The sequence below is a fragment of the Oncorhynchus mykiss genome, chromosome 5 (assembly GCF_057628025.1).
Source record: "Oncorhynchus mykiss isolate SJ-2025 chromosome 5, ASM5762802v1, whole genome shotgun sequence".
Lineage (NCBI taxonomy): Eukaryota > Metazoa > Chordata > Actinopteri > Salmoniformes > Salmonidae > Oncorhynchus > Oncorhynchus mykiss.
Genome location: NC_143026.1, coordinates 91,517,317 through 91,537,825, shown reverse-complemented (window position 1 = coordinate 91,537,825; position 20,509 = coordinate 91,517,317). Strand labels below are relative to the sequence as shown.

Below are 20,509 nucleotides of genomic sequence, written 5' to 3'. Positions count from 1 at the left end.
ATCATTAGTAAACACTCCCACTGTTAGGTCAAGTTTGTCTACATGAAAATAAAGCTAATAAATAAAAATGCTGAGGCCTATTTTCAAACGGTTTGACGTCTTTTTTATGTTCGTGGCGGTCTTCGTACGTAACCGTCGGTTACGCGGTTATTCAATCACCGTCACCGCCTCCGGTTCCATTGAAATATCCTTGTCTGTCTGGCCAGAGGATGGATGGAGGATTTTTTTTTTTTCATGGCGGTGTTGGGTTGAAATGTGGATGAGAAGGCAGAAGAATAACACGTCTGTGGCTTTGGGAACCGCGCTACTTTAACACCCAAACGATACGTAACTCGTCTGCTTGCATCACTGGGGGGGTTTTATCCACTATAACAGCTTAGCGGGATTTGTCCTCCTCAGTCCTCTCCAAACTGCTTATCAGCTATTCTGATGCCGCAAAGGAGCAGGCTGTGAAAACAAAACACCATAACTAAACCAAGCGTGAGTGACTGCAGACGTACGACGTACCAACCAGTATGGCCGTGGTGCTTCATAGCAGTGGATTGTACTACCTCTCCAGTTTGTTGTGAACTTGTTTCAAACCAAGGAAACGGAGGGGGGGAAAGCTGGTACAGTACATTGGAAAATGCTTGGATCAGTTCATACCTCGGTGCTTAATGTCATGGAAATGGTAAGGAACACCTGTTCAGCTCTGTAGGAGTTGTTTGTAGTTGTCTCCATTACATTCATCATCGTGAATGTCAAGTTCTTCTCTATACTAATTATGGGAGTCGGCATTCTGTATGAGTTGTGTTGTGATTTATAGCTCAGGATGAACTAGCTAAACAAGGTCAGATAACACAATGGCCTGCTTTGTCTACGCAGTATAGCCACATCGTTAGATCATTTAAACATGTTTGTCTACAACTCCGTTGAAGTTGATACTGTATATTTGTAAATAGTGAAGAGAGATCCTTGCCTATTTTTTTTTTAAATCCAGTATAGCTGAACTGATTTGTAGTACAGCAATTCCACAGTAATGCAATTGCGCTGAGAAAATGTTTCCCAAACCAAAACCATTGATTTCAAAGTTTAACAAACCATTAAACTCTATGCATAACAATTTACATAGAACATGTTTACAAAAAATAAATTTACTAGAACTGTGCAGATTCAACGTTTTATTAACAGAATTTCTGTCAAATCTCCTTCAGTTTGTGACTACGTTTTCCCCAAAAAATATCTGCTCAAGATTCAAAGTTGTCAGCTATGACTTTAGAAAAAATATATATTTTGGTTATTGAACTACGGTGAAGTGAAGTGGATTTACACACGGTAACGGAATGTAATCATGGTTCCCTGGTCTGTAACGGTAACAGAATGTAATCATGGTTCCCTGGTCTGTACGGTAACAGAATGTAATCATGGTTCCCTGGTCTGTACGGTAACAGAATGTAATCATGGTTCCCTGGTCTGTAACGGTAACAGAATGTAATCATGGTTCCCTGGTCTGTACGGTAACAGAATGTAATCATGGTTCCCTGGTCTGTAACGGTAACAGAATGTAATCATGGTTCCCTGGTCTGTAACGGTAACAGAATGTAATCATGGTTCCCTGGTCTGTACGGTAACAGAATGTAATCATGGTTCCCTGGTCTGTAACGGTAACAGAATGTAATCATGGTTCCCTGGTCTGTACGGTAACAGAATGCAATCATGGTTCCCTGGTCTGTACGGTAACAGAATGTAATCATGGTTCCCTGGTCTGTACGGTAACAGAATGTAATCATGGTTCCCTGGTCTGTATGGTAACAGAATGTAATCATGGTTCCCTGGTCTGTAACGGTAACAGAATGTAATCATGGTTCCCTGGTCTGTACGGTAACTGAATGTAATCATGGTTCCCTGGTCTGTACGGTAACAGAATGTAATCATGGTTCCCTGATCTGTACGGTAACTGAATGTAATCATGGTTCCCTGGTCTGTACGGTAACAGAATGTAATCATGGTTCCCTGGTCTGTAACGGTAACAGAATGTAATCATGGTTCCCTGGTCTGTACGGTAACAGAATGTAATCATGGTTCCCTGGTCTGTAACGGTAACTGAATGTAATCATGGTTCCCTGGTCTGTACGGTAACAGAATGCAATCATGGTTCCCTGGTCTGTACGGTAACAGAATGTAATCATGGTTCCCTGGTCTGTACGGTAACAGAATGTAATCATGGTTCCCTGGTCTGTACGGTAACAGAATGCAATCATGGTTCCCTGGTCTGTACGGTAACAGAATGTAATCATGGTTCCCCGGTCTGTACGGTAACAGAATGTAATCATGGTTCCCTGGTCTGTAACGGTAACAGAATGTAATCATGGTTCCCTGGTCTGTAACGGTAACAGAATGTAATCATGGTTCCCTGGTCTGTACGGTAACAGAATGTAATCATGGTTCCCTGGTCTGTAACGGTAACTGAATGTAATCATGGTTCCCTGGTCTGTACGGTAACAGAATGCAATCATGGTTCCCTGGTCTGTACGGTAACAGAATGTAATCATGGTTCCCTGGTCTGTAACGGTAACAGAATGTAATCATGGTTCCCTGGTCTGTAACGGTAACAGAATGTAATCATGGTTCCCTGGTCTGTAACGGTAACAGAATGTAATCATGGTTCCCTGGTCTGTACGGTAACAGAATGTAATCATGGTTCCCTGGTCTGTAACGGTAACAGAATGTAATCATGGTTCCCTGGTCTGTAACGGTAACAGAATGTAATCATGGTTCCCTGGTCTGTACGGTAACAGAATGTAATCATGGTTCCCTGGTCTGTACGGTAACAGAATGTAATCATGGTTCCCTGGTCTGTAACGGTAACAGAATGTAATCATGGTTCCCTGGTCTGTACAGTAACAGAATGCAATCATGGTTCCCTGGTCTGTACGGTAACAGAATGCAATCATGGTTCCCTGGTCTGTACGGTAACAGAATGTAATCATGGTTCCCTGGTCTGTACGGTAACAGAATGTAATCATGGTTCCCTGGTCTGTACGGTAACAGAATGTAATCATGGTTCCCTGGTCTGTACGGTAACAGAATGTAATCATGGTTCCCTGGTCTGTACGGTAACAGAATGTAATCATGGTTCCCTGGTCTGTATGGTAACAGAATGCAATCATGGTTCCCTGGTCTGTACGGTAACAGAATGCAATCATGGTTCCCTGCTCTGTAACGGTAACAGAATGTAATCATGGTTCCCTGGTCTGTACGGTAACAGAATGTAATCATGGTTCCCTGGTCTGTACGGTAACAGAATGTAATCATGGTTCCCTGGTCTGCAACGGTAACAGAATGTAATCATGGTTCCCTGGTCTGTACGGTAACAGAATGTAATCATGGTTCCCTGGTCTGTACGGTAACAGAATGTAATCATGGTTCCCTGGTCTGTACGGTAACAGAATGTAATCATGGTTCCCTGGTCTGTACGGTAACAGAATGTAATCATGGTTCCCTGGTCTGTACGGTAACAGAATGTAATCATGGTTCCCTGGTCTGTACGGTAACAGAATGTAATCATGGTTCCCTGGTCTGTAACGGTAACAGAATGTAATCATGGTTCCCTGGTCTGTAACGGTAACAGAATGTAATCATGGTTCCCTGGTCTGTACGGTAACAGAATGTAATCATGGTTCCCTGGTCTGTACGGTAACAGAATGTAATCATGGTTCCCTGGTCTGTACGGTAACAGAATGTAATCATGGTTCCCTGGTCTGTACGGTAACAGAATGTAATCATGGTTCCCTGGTCTGTACGGTAACAGAATGTAATCATGGTTCCCTGGTCTGTAACGGTAACAGAATGTAATCATGGTTCCCTGCTCTGTACTACACACACACACACGTATGTAATTCTGGATATGAATCAGTGTTTCCTGGTAAATGCCAGCTTTCGAAAAGAAAAGCTGTTAAATCAAATGGTTGCTGACCCAAATCGTCAACGACAACAAAAATCCATTTCAAAATAAGGCTTTTTATTCATTGACGGAAATACCAGTCGACGTGCTCCAACATTAAAGGCTAACATACTTCATATTAAATCCTCAAGCGGCTTGGAAATTAGTGTTGGGTGTGTTACTGTTTGGTGAAGATTGTGTTGATTATCCCCTTTTCCAGTGTGCCTGCCGAGAGAGAGGATTATTTCTCCAAAACGAGAGTAAAGACGGCCTCCAGATCACTGTTTCTCGAGGTCAAAGTAATGAGGCTGATGCACATCGAGCTACTGAGTTTGTACTTCCCGACAGCAGCCGCTCACTCTGAGCAGGCCAAGTTCCTCCGCAAATGCAAGTAAATTAGAGGGCAAGTGATTGTGCTTGTCAGGCCCAGTCCTAGCAGTTCTGATGCTGTCCTAGGCCAGATCAACATACCCCCCCCGTGTCCTGTATAAGGATTTGGAATGGATTGATTGAGTAATTATGTGGTTCACGTGCATTTCAGTTGCACTTATTCAGTAGCACATAGAAACTAATCATCGTTGCCAACCATTCATATCAGAGAGTAACAATGTTAATCACTAATATAGGCAGCCAACTACCTAATATTAGGACATATAGTTGTAATCAATAAGCCACGTACAGTTGAAGTCGGAAGTTTACATGCACTTAGGTTGGAGTCATTTAAAACTCGTTTTTCAACCATTCCACAAATTTCTTGTTAACAAACTATAGTTTTGGCAAGTCTGTTAGGACATCTACTTTGTGCATGACACAAGTCATTTTCCCAACAATTGTTTACAGACTGATTATTTCACTTATAATTCACTGTATCACAATTCCAGTGGGTCAGAAGTTTACATACACTAAGTTGACTGTGCCTTTAAACAGCTTGGAAAATTCCAGAAAATGATGTCATGGCTTTAGAAGCTTCTGATAGGCTAATTGACATAATTTGAGTCAATTGGATTTGTACCTGTGTATGTATTGCAAGGCCTACCTTCAAACTCAGTGCCTCTTTGCTTGACATCATGAGAAAATAAAAAGAAATCAGGCAAGGCCTCAGGGGAAAAAAAATGGTATACCTCCACAAGTCTGGTTCATCCTAAGAAGCACTTTCCAAACGCCTGAAGGTACCACGTTCATCTGTACAAACAATAGTACACAAGTATAAACACCAGGGGACCATACAGCCATCATACTGGGCCTGACACTCAGGAAGGAGACGCATTCTGTCTCCTAGAGATGAAAGTGCAAAAGTATCTATTTCCATAGTAAAACGAGTCCTATATCGACACAACCTGAAAGGCTGCTCAGCAAGGAAGAACCCACTGCTCCAAAACCGCCTTAAAGCCAGACTACGGTTTGCAACTGCACATGGGGACAAAGATCGTGCTTTTTGGAGAAATGTCCTCTGGTCGGATGAAACAAAAATAGAACTGTTTGGCCATAATGACCATCGTTATGTTTGGAGGAAAAAGGGGGATGCTTGCAAGCCGAAGAACACCATCCCAACCGTGAAGCACGGGGGTGGCAGCATCATGTTGTGGGGGTGCTTTGCTGCAGCAAGGATTGGTGCACTTCACAAAATAGATGGCATCATGAGAAAGGAAAATTATGTGGATATATTGAAGCAACATTCCAAGACATCAGTCAGGAAGTTAAAGCTTCTTCGCTTTTTTTAAGCTCATCCAGTAGAACTGTTAACTCACAATTTTTTTTATTTGAGTTTTGGAAACAAGTGCGTTCATAAAATGGATGCCACCGGCCTCATTTCACAGGAGCAGAATTAGCTTTCAATGAAACAGCCTTGTAAAAATGTAGTTACATATCAAATTTGATTGTCCAACATCAGTTTTATAATTTATTCATTTTTGTGGCCGCGAAAAGTGTGCTCTTCCTTCTGCTGTGGCGGCAGGTAGTCTAGTGGTTAGAGCGTTGAGCCAGTAGCTGAAAGGATCGTATCCCCGACCTGACAAGGTAAAAATCTGTCGTTCTGCCCCTTAGCAAGGCAGTTAACCCACTGTTCCCCGGGCGCGGACAACGATGTGTTTCAGTTGAAGGCATTCAGTTGTACAACTGATTAAAAGACAGAATTAATGATTAAGAATTGCAGCGGGAAGGGATCCAGCTTCTGTCAAATTAACGTCAAAAGTAGAAATTGTTTGCATTTTGGCAAACCATTTTCCTAACCTCAATTTAAGTCTCCCAACCGGCTACTTTAATGATCCTAACCTGCTCTGTGAGTTCTCCTAACCTGCTCTGTGGGTTCTCCTAACCTGCTACGAAAAAGTCAAATCTGACGTTAATCTGATCCCTTTTAGCCATGACCAGCCGGCCCTGGTGTTCGTCGACAGCATGTTTTGTTATTTATTTGGCCTAATTCAAAGTCTCATGCCTAGGCCATATTAAATTAGAATCCTAGATTGTATTTCAAAACAGCTGTGTTTTTGTTATTTCTTAATTAAAATGTTCATACGAATAGCCTTTAGGACAGGTCATTCACAAATGTATTTTATATAAATATAATATTTTGAAGATGTGTTTTTATAACTGTGTAGGTGACTTGTTCCTTTTGGATAAATGTTTTTTTGTCTTTAAAAAAATAAAATAAATTTAAAATGTGTATGTGTGTATATATATATATATATATATTTTTTAATTTATGATTTATAGCAGAGTTGACGACGCAACTGACAATGTTTTATCTTTTTAATAAAACCTGTCATGTTGGTATAAGAACATTTTTGTTCTACTTTATGACAACTTCGTAATGATCCAATCTAGTATGCAGTGGTGTATTCATGGATGCCAGGCCTCCCAAAAAAATAGACCAATCACAGGAGAAAGTATCCGAGTGAGTGAAACAGCGCCCCTCTGTCGCTCTATGTGTAGCCCATCTATCTTATGCTGTCTGTTCAAAAAGGGTATGACATTGTTGCCAACTGTAGCATTGAAGGTAAGGGAAGCCAGCAAACATGTGGCCTCCCTTGGCAAAAAAATCTATTTACAAAAATAAATAAATAACTTGCCAATCTTCGTTGAGCTCAACTGAGCGAGCTTGGGTTCCCCAGTGATTTCTTTTTTCCCCCCGCGTACCGCTAATGCTCTAGTGTGTACTGTACTGGACTATACTCTACTGTACTGGACTAGACTATACTGTACTGTACTATACTCTACTGTACTGGACTATACTCTACTTTACTGTACTGGACTATACTCTACTTTACTGTACTGGACTATACTCTACTTTACTGGACTATACTCTACTTTACTGGACTATACTCTACTTTACTGGACTCTACTCTACTGTACTGGACTCTACTGTACTGGACTCTACTATACTGTACTGGACTCTACTGTACTGGACTATACTCTACTGTACTGGACTATACTCTACTGTACTGTACTGGACTATACTCTACTTTACTGTACTGGACTATACTCTACTTTACTGGACTATACTCTACTGTGCTGTACTGGACTATACTGTACTGTACTGGACTCTACTCTACTTTACTGTACTGGACTATACTCTACTTTACTGTACTGGACTATACTCTACTTTACTGTACTGGACTCTACTATACTCTACTGTACTGGACTCTACTGTACTGGACTATACTCTACTGTACTGGACTATACTCTACTTTACTGTACTGGACTATACTCTACTGTACTGTACTGGACTATACTCTACTTTAATGTACTGGACTCTACTCTACTTTACTGTACTGGACTATACTCTACTGTACTGGACTATACTCTACTGTACTGGACTATACTCTACTGTACTGGACTATACTCTACTGTACTGGACTATACTCTACTGTACTGTACTGGACTATACTCTACTTTACTGGACTCTACTCTACTTTACTGTACTGGACTATACTCTACTGTACTGGACTATACTCTACTGTACTGGACTATACTCTACTGTACTGGACTATACTCTACTTTACTGGACTATACTCTACTGTACTGTACTGGACTATACTCTACTGTACTGTACTGGACTATACTCTACTGTACTGTACTGGACTATACTCTACTGTACTGGACTATACTCTACTTTACTGTACTGGACTCTACTCTACTTTACTGTACTGGACTATACTCTACTGTACTGGACTATACTCTACTCTACTGTACTGGACTATACTCTACTTTACTGGACTATACTCTACTCAACTCTACTATACTGGACTATACTCTACTGTACTGTACTGGACTATACTCTACTTTACTGGACTATACTCTACTCTACTGTACTGGACTATACTCTACTTTACTGGACTGGACTATACTCTACTTTACTGGACTGGACTTTACTTTACTGTCCAAACTTGTAAAACATAGACGTCTATAATTGGAGACCAAATCTAAACCAATCATGGTCGTTATGTTTGGGTCAAGTGAAGGCCGGTCCAGAGCTATGCCCGCTGAAACCCAGCTCTTAAATAGCGACTCAGAGTTGAAGAATGTGGTGGTCATCTTATTAAGTCCAAATTCAGGGTTTGCTTCCGTACTAAATAACATTAGCCGTCACCTGTTTTACAACCAGTGAATAGATGTTTCAAAGAGTGATGCCCAGTAACCCGAGTCAGGCCAGGCCACAATTACATTTGACTTCAGGTCAGTTGAGGAAATACTTGTCGTTTATCCTTAAATTGATGTGAACAATACGGCAGGCTGTGTAACCTACAACAGTGTACTTGGTCTGTGGGGGGGGGGGGCCCTCTTCTGTCTGTCCTGTTGCAGTGACGTGTTTTCCTCTGCATTCCCTGTCATTGTTTGACCAGCAAGCCAGAGGACTTTTGTTAAGGTCAGCTGGTGAGGCCTAGTGTGTTTGGTCCAGTGTATAACCTGTGTTCCAAATGGCACCCTATTTCCTTTTATAGTGCACTACATTTGACGAGAGCCTATAGAGCCCTGGTCAAAAGAAGTGCACTATATAGGATAATAGGGTGCCATTTTGGGGTAACAGACTAGCAGCACCACTGAGAGGCCCCGTGTCTAAGTATTGACCAGCCTGACGCCTGACCAGCCACAGATGAGCTGCTTTCCCTTTAGTCTGTTACATAACGGTCACAGAGCCGCCGACGATGGCCTGCCAAGTAACTGTAGTGCCAGATTACAGACTAACAAGACGATGGCCTGCCAAGTAACTGTAGTGCCAGATTACAGACCAACAAGACGATGGCCTGCCAAGTAACTGTAGTGCCAGATTACAGACCAACAAGACGATGGCCTGCCAAGTAACTGTAGTGCCAGATTACAGACCAACAAGACGATGGCCTGCCAAGTAACTGTAGTGCCAGATTACAGACCAACGAGACTCAAATGCTACTTGTCACATGCTAGGTAAACAACCGGTGTTAAAACATACGTGGTAATTCTGACTTCTGGATCCTTCCCAACAATGCAGAGAGAAATATAAAAACTAATAACGCAAGGAATAACCACACAATGAGTAATGATAACTTGGCTAGATACAATACACACACACAATGAGTAACGATAACTTGGCTAGATACAATACACACACACAATGAGTAACGATAACTTGGCTAGATACAATACACACACACAATGAGTAACGATAACTTGGCTAGATACAATACACACACACAATGAGTAACAATAACTTTGCTAGATACAATGAGTAACAATAACTTGGCTAGATACAATAAATACACAATGAGTAACTTGGCTAGACTTTTATTTTATTCATTTAACTAGGCAAGTCAGTTAAGAACAAATTCCTGCGGGGGGGGGCTGGGTTTAAAAATATAGGACAAAACACACATCACGACAAGAGGGACAACACTACATAAAGAGAGACCTAAGATGACAACATAGCATGGTAGCAACATATGACAACATGGCAGCAGCACAACTTGACAACAACATGGTAGCAACACAACGTGGTAGCAGAACAAAACAGGGTATAAACATTGTTGAGCACAGACAACAGCACAAAGGGCAAGAAGGTAGAGACAACAACACATCACGCAAAGCAGCCACAACGGTCAGTAAGAGTGTCCATGATTTGAGTCTTTGAATTAAGAGACTGAGATAAAACTGTTCAGTTTGAGTGTTTGTTGCAGCTCGTTCCAGTCGCTAGCTGCAGCAAACTGAAAAGACGAACGACTCAGGGATGTGTGTGCTTTGGGGACCTTTAACAGAAAGTGACTGGCAGAACGGGTGTTGTATGTGGAAGTTGAGGGCTGCAGTAGATATCACAGATAGGGGGGAGTGAGGCCTAAGAGGGTTTTATAAATAAGCATCAACCAGTGTGTCAACCAGGGATAACGTCAACTAGGCAACAGGATACAATAAACAGTAGCAGCAGCATATGTGATGAATCAAAAGGGGGTCAATGCAGATAGTCCGGGTAGCTATTTGATTATCTGTTTAGCAGACTTATGACTTGGGGGTAGAAGATGTTCTGAGTCCTGTTGGTTCCAGGCTTGGTGCATTGGTACCGCTTCCTGTGTGGTAGCAGAGAGAACAGTCTGTGGCTGGAGGATTTGGCAATTTTTAGGGTCATCTTCTGACTCCGCCTGGTATAGAGATCCTGGATGGCAGGGAACTCGGCCCCAGTGATGTACTGGGCCGTACGCACTGCCCTCTGTATCGCCTTGCTCTCAATTGGTGCAGCTGTAGAACCTTTTGAGGATCTGAGAGCCAATTCTTTTCAGCCTCTTGAGGGTGGAAGAAGAGTTGTTGTGCCTTCTTCACAACTGTGTTAGTGTGCGTGTGTGGACCATGTTTATTCCTTAGTGATGTGGACACAGGAACTTGAAGGTCTCAACCCACACTACAGCCCCGTCAATGTGGATGGGCGCGTGGCTCGGCCCTCCGTTTCCTGTAGTCCACCATCAGCTCTAGCTGACGTTGAGGGAGAGTGTTGTCTTGGCACCACACTGCCAGGTCACTGACCTCCTGCCTATAGGCTTTCTCACTGTCGTCGGTAAGGCTGGGCGATAAATCAATCATTATTGAGATTTAAAAACGTTTAGATACATTTTCGATAATGTCGATTATAGAATAATTGGGTACAGCGGTCCATTTTACCTCTGTGACGCAGCAGGAACGTGCGGAGAAGTGACAATATGCACGAGGAGAGGTATACGCCCACAGAACCACTTAGCACCTCAAGTGATGGAGTAGCCACTATTAACCACGGGAAAAATGGTTAATAGTGACATAGGCGCAAACAGTGGCAGCGATAGCCATGGAGAAGGAGCCGCTTCCAACCAAGAAATTATTGATAAAAAGGGTTCAACTGTTTCAGTTTATTTGGAAGTGGTTTGGCTTTTTTGAAGTCTAACGAAGAGCAGAGCAACGTTCGGTGCAAATTGTGCCGTAAGACAAGATGGCTACCAAGTCTGGTAATACGACAAACCTTTTTCACCGTCTGAAGAAGTAAAAATGGAAAGAAAGTTTGAGTTTACGCCACTGTATTATTGATTAACGCCCCTCAAGCACCAGCCAAATCTACAGAGGTCATGAAACCTTAATGATGGCAAAACAGAGTTCAACCAAACCATAAAAAAAAAGATTGTCATGGACTATCTGAATGAGACATATGTTGACCTCCTGGACATAGCCTCGTTGGTCGACCCTCCGTTTAAAAACACATTACATCAAGGAGAAGGTGGGACACGTATAAAAGCAAGAGCTTTCTCAGAAATGGTCAATGAGGGACACGGAAACCAAAGCCCAGCATAGTGAGGCATGGAAATGGTCAATGAGGTACACGTCTCCCTGTGCTGGGCTTGGGTTTCCGTGGCTACAGCTTCACCACAACTGCCAGCTAAAAAGAGAAAGTCACTGGGCAGGTTTTTTTTTCCTTCAAAAAGCCGTGTTCCACCATCACAGGTCTTACTGAAATCCAGCTGGTAGAGAAGGAACTCAGCTTTTACATTCAGTCTCCGGATGCTGACAGTGAAACCAATCCACTGAACTGGTGGAAGATCCACCCCAAAAAACCTTACCAAAGTCAGCCACCAAAAGCTCTACTTGTGCATTCCTGCGACCAGCTCCCCCTCAGAGCGTGTTTTTAGCACGTGGCAACATAGTGACCTGCCATAGGGCAGCTTTAAAGCCCGTAGACAGACTCGTCTTTCTTGCTTGTAACTTGTTGTTGTTTGTTGTTTTAATAGTTTTAATACATATTGCCTTTTTATTTATTGCTCATGACTTCTAAAGGTTTACAGCCCCCCCCCCCCCCCCCCCCCCCCAAAAAAAATGTATTTGTGAGTTCTACTTCTGACAATAAATAAACATTAAAGCATTTGGTTTGTTCAGGCATTCTTGAGTCTGAAGCAGATATGCACCTTTTTTAAACATTATTTGATAAATTATCACTATATATATATATATATATATATATATATATATATATATATATATATATATATATATATATATATTAATAATATTATTTGCCGTATCGCCCAGCCCTAGTCGTCGGTGATCAGACCGTCGGGTCGACAGCGAACTTAATGATGGTGTTGGAGTCGTGCGCGGCCATGCAGTCGAGGGTGAACAGGGAGTACAGGAGGGGACTAAGTACACACCCCTGAGGGACCCCAGTGTTGAGGAACAGCGTGTGGGGATGTGTTAATGCATACCCTCACCACCTTGGGGTGGCCAATCAGGAAGTCCAGAATCCAGTTGCAGAGGGAGATGTTCAGTCCCAGGGTCCTGAGCATGGAGGGCACTATGGTGTTGAACGCTGCGCTGTAGTCAATGAACAGCATTCTGACATAGCTGTTCCTCTGGTGCAGGTGGGAGAGGGCAGTGTGGAGTGCAATAGAAATTGTGTTATTTGTTGGGGTGGTATGCAAACTTGAGTGGATCCAGGGTGTTTGGGATGTTGATGTTAGCCTTTCAAAGCATGTCATGGCTAAAGAGGAGTCCTACGGGCAATAGTCATTTACACAAATTACCTCGCCTGCCTTTTTTTCTGAGGTCTTGACTGATTTCTTTTGATTTTCCCGTGATGTCAAGCAAAGAGGCACTGAGTTTGAAGGTAGGGCTTGAAATGCATCTACAGGTACACCTCCAATTGACTCCAATTATATCAATTAGCCTATCAGAAGCTTCCAAAGCCATGACATAATTTTCTGGAATTTTCCAAGCTGTTTAAAGGCACAATCAACTTAATGTATGTAAACTTCTGACCCACTTGAATTGTGATACAGTGAAATAATCTGTCTGTAAACAATTGTTGGAAAAATTACTTGTGTCATGCACAAAGTAGATGTCCTAACCGACTTGCCAAAACTATAGTTTGTTAACAAGAAAATGGTGGAGTTGTTGAAACACATAGGTTGGAGTCATTAAAACTTGTTTATGTAAACTTCTGACTTAAACTGTACATGTAGGTAGAGTTAATTAAAGTGACTATGCATGGATGATGACAGAGTGGCAGAGGGGTGGGGTAATGCAAATAGTCTGGTTGTAGAGGTCCTGGATGGCAGGAAGCTTGGCCCCAGTGATGGGCACTACCCTCTAGAGCCTTGCGGTCGGAGGCCAAGCTGTTGTCGTACCAGACAGTGATGTAAACAGTCAGGATGCTCTCGATGGTGCAACTGTAGAACCTTTTGAGGATCTGAGGACCCATACCAAATCTTTTCAGTCCCCTGGGGGGGAATGGGTTTTGTCGTGCCTGCTTCATGACTGTCATGGTGTGCTTGGACCATGTTAGTTGGTTTGTTGGTGATGTGGACACCAAGGAACTTGAAGCTCTCAACCTGCTCCACTGTAGCCCCCTCGATGAAAATGGGGGGCGTGCTCGGTCTTCTCTTTCCTGTAGTCCACAATCATCTCCTTTGTCTTGATCACGTTGAGGGAGAGGTTGTTCTCCTGGCACCACACGGCCAGGTCTCTGACCTCCTCCCTATAGGCTGTCTTGTCGTTGTCGGTGATCAAGCTTACCACTGTTGTGTCATCTGCAAATGTAATGATGGTAATGATGGTTTTGGAGTCGTGCCTGGCCGTGCAGTCACGGGGGAAGAAGATTCACTGCTAAAAGTGAATATTGATTGGTTGTCGATTTTGATATAGTCGTGATCTGTAAGACCGGTGTGAAAGTGATGTTGTTTTGAAGCATCACTCATCACCAACCAAAAGGGCTGGTTGAGGTCAATTTAACAAAAGTGCACGGTGTAATTCCTCAATGGACTGAACTGAGATGGAATTGACCCCAACCCTTCCAACAAGTCACTGGTTATTAAACTGATTTTGAGTATTTGGAAGTCCGGTGAAAGTGTTTTGTTTGAAGCATCACTCTGATTTTTTTATTTTATTTATTTGTATTGTTCCAGGGAGACTCCAGGAGTCTGGGTGAGAACCTGGACCTGTCGGACACCGTGGTGCAGCAGAGGTTAGAGGAGCTCAAGGACCACATCAAGAGGGAGATCAGGAAGGAGTTGAAGATTAAGGAAGGAGCTGAGAACCTGAAGAAGGTCACCACGGACAAGAAGAGCCTGGCCTACGTTGACAACCAGCTGAAGAAGAGCAACAGGAAGCTGGAGGAGCTGCACCAGGAGCTTCAGGAGCTCAACGCTCACATCGTGGTCAAGGACCCAGAGATCCTGCTAGGTATAGAACCCTTACCCCTAACCCAGAGGAACTATTAGTTATGGTGAAATGAACACATACCTGTTATACACCACGTTTGGGAAAGTGGATGAGGTGAGAGTTTAAGGGCCAAGTCTCCCGGATAACTGACTTGCCTAGTTAGATATAGTAAATACAATTAATTCAGCCACTTAGCTAACTAACAAGTAACGAAATACATGGGAGAAAGCTGAAGAGTATAGCACATCTTAGACATTTAGCAGTGATTTGCATACAAGTGGAGTTTCATCACATCATATGAGCCACACATCAAAGAGACTCTTATAGATGTGGTGTGTGTGTGTGTGTGTGTGTGTGTGTGTGTAATGTATGTATGTATATATGTATTTATATATTAGTGTGTGTGCGCTATGTACTCACCGGCTCCCATTGTGCTATTTACAAATCAACATTTGACTGGCTCTACTACGTTAACCTTCATAATATAAAATTATGTGACATTAACAACACAATCTGCTTCATCCCCTGACTGCAGGTTTTAACGTAAAGTATCTACAGTTATTCAGATTTATTGAAAAACTTAAAATAAAATGTTGTGATGGTATATGAAAACCATCCCGTGGCCATTTCCAAATACTCCGCTATACAGCCTTCTCTTACGCTCTCTCTCAGCCCCGTGTCGCTCTCTCTCAGCCCCGTGTCGCTCTCTCTCAGCCCCGTGTCGCTCTCTCTCAGCCCCGTGTCGCTCTCTCTCAGCCCCGTGTCGCTCTCTCTCAGCCCCGTGTCGCTCTCTCTCAGCCCCGTGTCGCTCTCTCTCAGCCCCGTGTCGCTCTCGCTCTCTCTCAGCCCCGTGTCGCTCTCGCTCTCTCTCAGCCCCGTGTCGCTCTCGCTCTCTCTCAGCCCCGTGTCGCTCTCTCTCAGCCCTGTGTTGCTCTCGCTCAGCCCCGTGTCTCTCAGCCCCGTGACTAGCATGCAGTAGCAACATACAGGAACCCAGGCATTGTTTTATTCACATTCTTTACATTCATATTCAGCAGCTAATGAAGGAAGGAAGGAAGGGGCTGAGGGTTTCTGCTGGGTCTGTGAAGGAAGGAAGGAAGGAAGGAAGGAAGGAAGGAAGGAAGGAAGGAAGGAAGGAAGGAAGGAAGGAAGGGGCTGAGGCTTTGTGCTGGGTCTGTTAAATGAATGAGGATGTGGACATTGTTGCTCTGAATATATTCAGGATTACTAGACGGAGAACAGATGCATTGTTCTACCCACTGGGCTCTGCTAGTCTGTGAGGGTTTGATTGCTGCAAGGTTACTGTAGACTGTAGTGCATTTTTGCATCCCCTGGTTGTTAATGACTGACTGTTTTTCTGGTATTTTATTAGGATCCCTATTAGCTGTTTCAAAAGCAGCAGCTACTCTTCCTGGGGGTCCACACAGAACCTGAAACATAATACAGAACATTAATAGACACGAACAGAACTAAATCAATTCAACTTTTTTAAATGATTAATACAATTATTATTTATTTTTTAAATGCACATATCAATACATACACACAAACTATCTGTATGGGTGAGTGCACATGAGCTCTGTGTTGGAGAGGAAGTGAACGTGTTTGAGTAGGTCATCAGGAAGCAGGAGCTCTGTGTTGGAGAGGAAGTGAACATGTTTGAGTAGGTCATCAGGAAGCAGGAGCGCTGTGTTGGAGAGGAAGTGAACGTGTTTGAGTAGGTCATCAGGAAGCAGGAGCGCTGTGTTGGAGAGGAAGTGAACGTGTTTGAGTAGGTCATCAGGAAGCAGGAGCGCTGTGTTTGAGAGGAAGTGAACGTGTTTGAGTAGGTCATCAGGAAGCAGGAGCGCTGTGTTGGAGAGGAAGTGATCGTGTTTGAGTAGGTCATCAGGAAGCAGGAGCGCTGTGTTTGAGAGGAAGTGAACGTGTTTGAGTAGGTCATCAGGAAGCAGGAGCGCTGTGTTGGAGAGGAAGTGATCATGTTTGAGTAGGTCATCAGGAAGCAGGAGCGCTGTGTTTGAGAGGAAGTGAACGTGTTTGAGTAGGTCATCAGGAAGCAGGAGCGCTGTGTTTGAGAGGAAGTGAACGTGTTTGAGTAGGTCGTCAGGAAGCAGGAGCTATGGGGCTTGTTCTATGTCCAGACCCTCTCTTCCTGTAAACAAGGGTCTTTAGGACAGGAAGAAGAGTTTCAAGTCAAGTAGTCTAGTCTCCACCAGACTATAGCCATCCTGTTAGTGAAATGGATGAGACTGAAAAGGGGTGTACTTCAGGCAGCATGAACAGGGGAAAAACATTTTTCCAGAGTGAAGGGGGATTCGGACGTGACGAAGGTTCTCCAGTAGGTCAAGATGTTTCAATATGCTCGCTAGGGAACTACATCTGTCTGTCTGGAAACCCTTGTCTCCTAGTTCCTGGTTCCATTAAAGCTGCAGTGTGTCGCCTCTGTTCATGAGACAGACTGCCCTTCTCACAGCCTCTGAGTGAGTCCCAAATGGGCCCCTATTTCCTATATAGTGCAGTACTTTTCACCATATGGGAATCGGGTGCCATTTGGGATGTAAACTCTAACACGCTCACTCTGCATGCCTAGCTGCTAGTTGTAAATCTGTTTATCCTCTGACACGTTCACTCTGCAAGCCTAGCTGCTAGTTGTAAATCTATTTATCCTCTGACACGCTCACTCTGCATGCCTAGCTGCTAGTTGTAAATCTATTTATCCTCTGACACGCTCACTCTGCAAGCCTAGCTGCTAGTTGTAAATCTGTTTATCCTCTGACACACTCACTCTGCATGCCTAGCTGCTAGTTGTAAATCTGTTTATCCTCTGACACACTCACTCTGCATGCCTAGCTGCTAGTTGTAAATCTGTTTATCCTCTGACACACTCACTCTGCATGCCTAGCTGCTAGTTGTAAATCTGTTTATCCTCTGACACACTCACTCTGCATGCCTAGCTGCTAGTTGTAAATCTGTTTATCCTCTGACACACTCACTCTGCAAGCCTAGCTGCTAGTTGTAAATCTGTTTATCCTCTGACACACTCACTCTGCAAGCCTAGCTGCTAGTTGTAAATCTGTTTATCCTCTGACACACTCACTCTCTTGTTTTCTGTGAGCCCTTTTATATAGGTCTTATCAAACCTCAGTCATCTATGTAGGCTTACAGGTACAGTATGTTGTACACTATATGGTACTGTATTGACCTCCCCCAAGTTGAACCTGGACCGTCTCTATGCTGTTGATGAAGCCCTGTAGTACAGGTAACTGCCAAAATGATAAAAACACGTGAGGAGATGAGGGATACAAAGTATAATGAAAGCAGGTGCTTCCACATAGGTGTGGTACCTGAGTTAATTAAGCAATTAACGTCCCATTATGCTTAGGTTAAAAAAATACCCAGTTGCCCCATTGTTTTGGCTACCATGGCTAGAAGAAGAGATCTCAGTGACTTTGAAAGAGTGGTCTGAACGGGCCATAAAGGGTGTGTGTGTCAGCACCTATCCCATTGGGCTCAGACGCCAGTTCATCGTCTAGATTTGATTTGCATTTGGTTGAGTTGTTAACCAATGTGAAATCAACCATAAAATGTCATTGGGTCATTGCAAATCCAATCAGTTTTCTGTGTTGATTCAATGTCGTCACACTGTAATTTGTTTTGGGGGGGGGGGTTGAAATGACGTAGAAACAACATTTATGGTCAACCAGTTTTTTGCTCGGCGGGAAGGGAGATTCAGGACGGCGTTTTCCACCTCCATTCTTCTCGTGGAAGCATCCCTCCAATAGAGTTCTAGAACCTTGTAGAATCTGTGCCAAGGAGCATTGGAGCTGTTCTGGCTGCTGGTGGCCAAACACCTTATTAAGACGCTTTATGTGGATCTTTTCTTGGACAGTTATCTGAAGGTACAAGTATCATCTTCGGTCTTGTCCTCCATCTTTCTGAGCTGCTGTGCGTGCCCTATACAGGAAGTAGGAAGTGTTTATATTTCAGGGAGGTCTTTTTGAATATATAGAGAATAGTTACTGTACATGTCTTGCTTAGTTAAGAGTGATTTTGTACTACAGTCTAAACAAGTCTTCCTAAGACACGGAGAGTATCGTATAAACATTGTATGCTTGTAATTTCTTGTGAAAGGTACAGTAGGCCTATTATGTTGAGTTAAATAGACAGGACAGTGGATCATCCTGTACGACCTGGTATGAATTTCTGGAGTCTGGAATGGCGCAGAGTACAGCACAGCAGTGCTCTTTTGTGATCGATGTAGTAAGCCAAAGGGGAAATACCTACACAAGGATGAAGGCATGTAACTCCCTTCTGTACATCGGGAGGGATTGTCCTGTACATCACAGGGGCTTTTTATTATGGGAAATAAACTACTTTGATTCGGTATGCCGTTGGGGGGGTATAAGGTTATATGGAAGACCGTGATAATTGTCAGATGTTGTCGAATAGGACTTGGAAGTCTCTTGAGGATCCAAAAGGGGGAAATGTTTCTCCATGTGACCCAGGGTGGTTGATCTCTGCAGTCTGTTCCGTGGCCTGGCTGTGTACGCTACGTACTGTTGTGGTGTGGGGGCCCCCCACTCTTTCCATTTCACCTGGGAGTCAGTCTCACTGAAACCTGATTTTTCTCTGTCTGTCAGTGAAACTCGGCTTGTCTGTACAAGCCTTAACAATGTCACATTGTTTCAATCTGACAGCTACCAATATTGCTCAACAGCCTCTAAATAGAAAAATATGTCTGGGAAAAATCCTGTCTTTATACCAAAAAAACCCCAGCTCAATTTGATTCATTTAGGCCTATATTACTAAGTGCTAATTTTTAAAGTATCAACATAGACTGCGTCGGGTACAATTCAGTACATTTTAAAATAAGCTCACTGACCATTTTACATTGGCTATCAAGATACAATTTAACCTTTTTTATTTAACTAGGCAAGTCAGTTAAGAACAAATTCTTATTTTATAATGACGGCCTACCCCTGCAAAAACACTCCCATAACCCGGACGATGCTGGGCCAATTGTGCGCCGCCCTATGGGACTCCCGATCACGGGCCGGTTGTGATACAGCCCGGGATCGAACCAGGGTCTGTAGTGATGCTTCTAGCACTGAGATGAAGTGCCTTCGATCGCTGCGCCACTCGGGAGTCCACTCTTCTTCCTTTTGCATTATGGCATTGTCTAATTTCATCCTTGTTTTTTGTTTTTTTGTGTGTGTTGTAGTTGGACTGCCCTCATATCTATTCTGTTATTGTAGTTCCCGGCTGCCCTCTGACCCCAGACACCCCCAGCAGTGAGTCCAGAATGTGCAGTAGCAGACTGGGGGCTCTGAAGAAGCAGAACGACATTGAGCTGAAATGCAAACAAGGAGCTGAGAATATGATTCAAATGTATTCCAATGGATCCTCCAAGGTACGGGGGGGGGGGGGGGGGTGCTATGGGGGGGGGGGGGGGGGTGTGAGAGGGGCGGTATGGGGGGGGCGGTATGGGGGGTGAGGGGCGCTATGGGGGGGGCGGTATGGGGGGTATGGGGGGGGTTGTATGGGAGTGGTATGGGGGGTGAGGGGCGGTATGGGGGGTGAGGGGGGGTGAGGGGCGGTATGGGGGGGGGTTGTATGGGGGTGGTGAGGGGCGGTATGGGGGGGGGGGGTGTATGGGAGCGGTATGGGGGTGAGGGGCGGTATTTGGGGGGGGGGGGTGTATGGGGGGGTGAGGGGCGGTATGGGGGGGTGAGGGGGGGCAGTATGGGGGAGGGGGGGTGTATGGGAGTGGTATGGGGGGGTGTATGGCTACCCTCAAAAGCAATTAGATTTGAGCTGGAATGTCAATGCTTTTAACCTCATTTGAAAGACCATGTACACAGCCGTATAAAGTCCAAGAGAAATCAAAACAGATGGTGAAAACAAAATGGTTAAAACACTGAGCCAAAGAAATAGCCCCGTGTTTAACATGCT

The 20,509-nt window shown here is 43.8% G+C and overlaps 1 protein-coding gene across 2 annotated transcripts in view; it reads left to right on the top strand.

Moving 5' to 3' along the window:
• Positions 1–20,509, top strand: part of LOC110524885 (serine/threonine-protein kinase N2) — a 42,663-nt gene that overhangs the window by 11,144 nt on the left and 11,010 nt on the right. Inside the window, exons 1-3 of one of the 2 annotated variants that reach the window (XM_090236412.1) lie at positions 398–670; positions 14,302–14,578; positions 19,813–19,967. In XM_090236412.1, the coding sequence (XP_090092538.1) occupies positions 626–670; positions 14,302–14,578; positions 19,813–19,967 (477 nt within the window). In that variant the 5' untranslated portion in view covers positions 398–625. Of the gene's footprint in view, positions 1–397; positions 671–14,301; positions 14,579–19,812; positions 19,968–20,509 lie in introns of those variants that run through there. The other variant, XM_090236411.1, reaches the window with a different exon arrangement.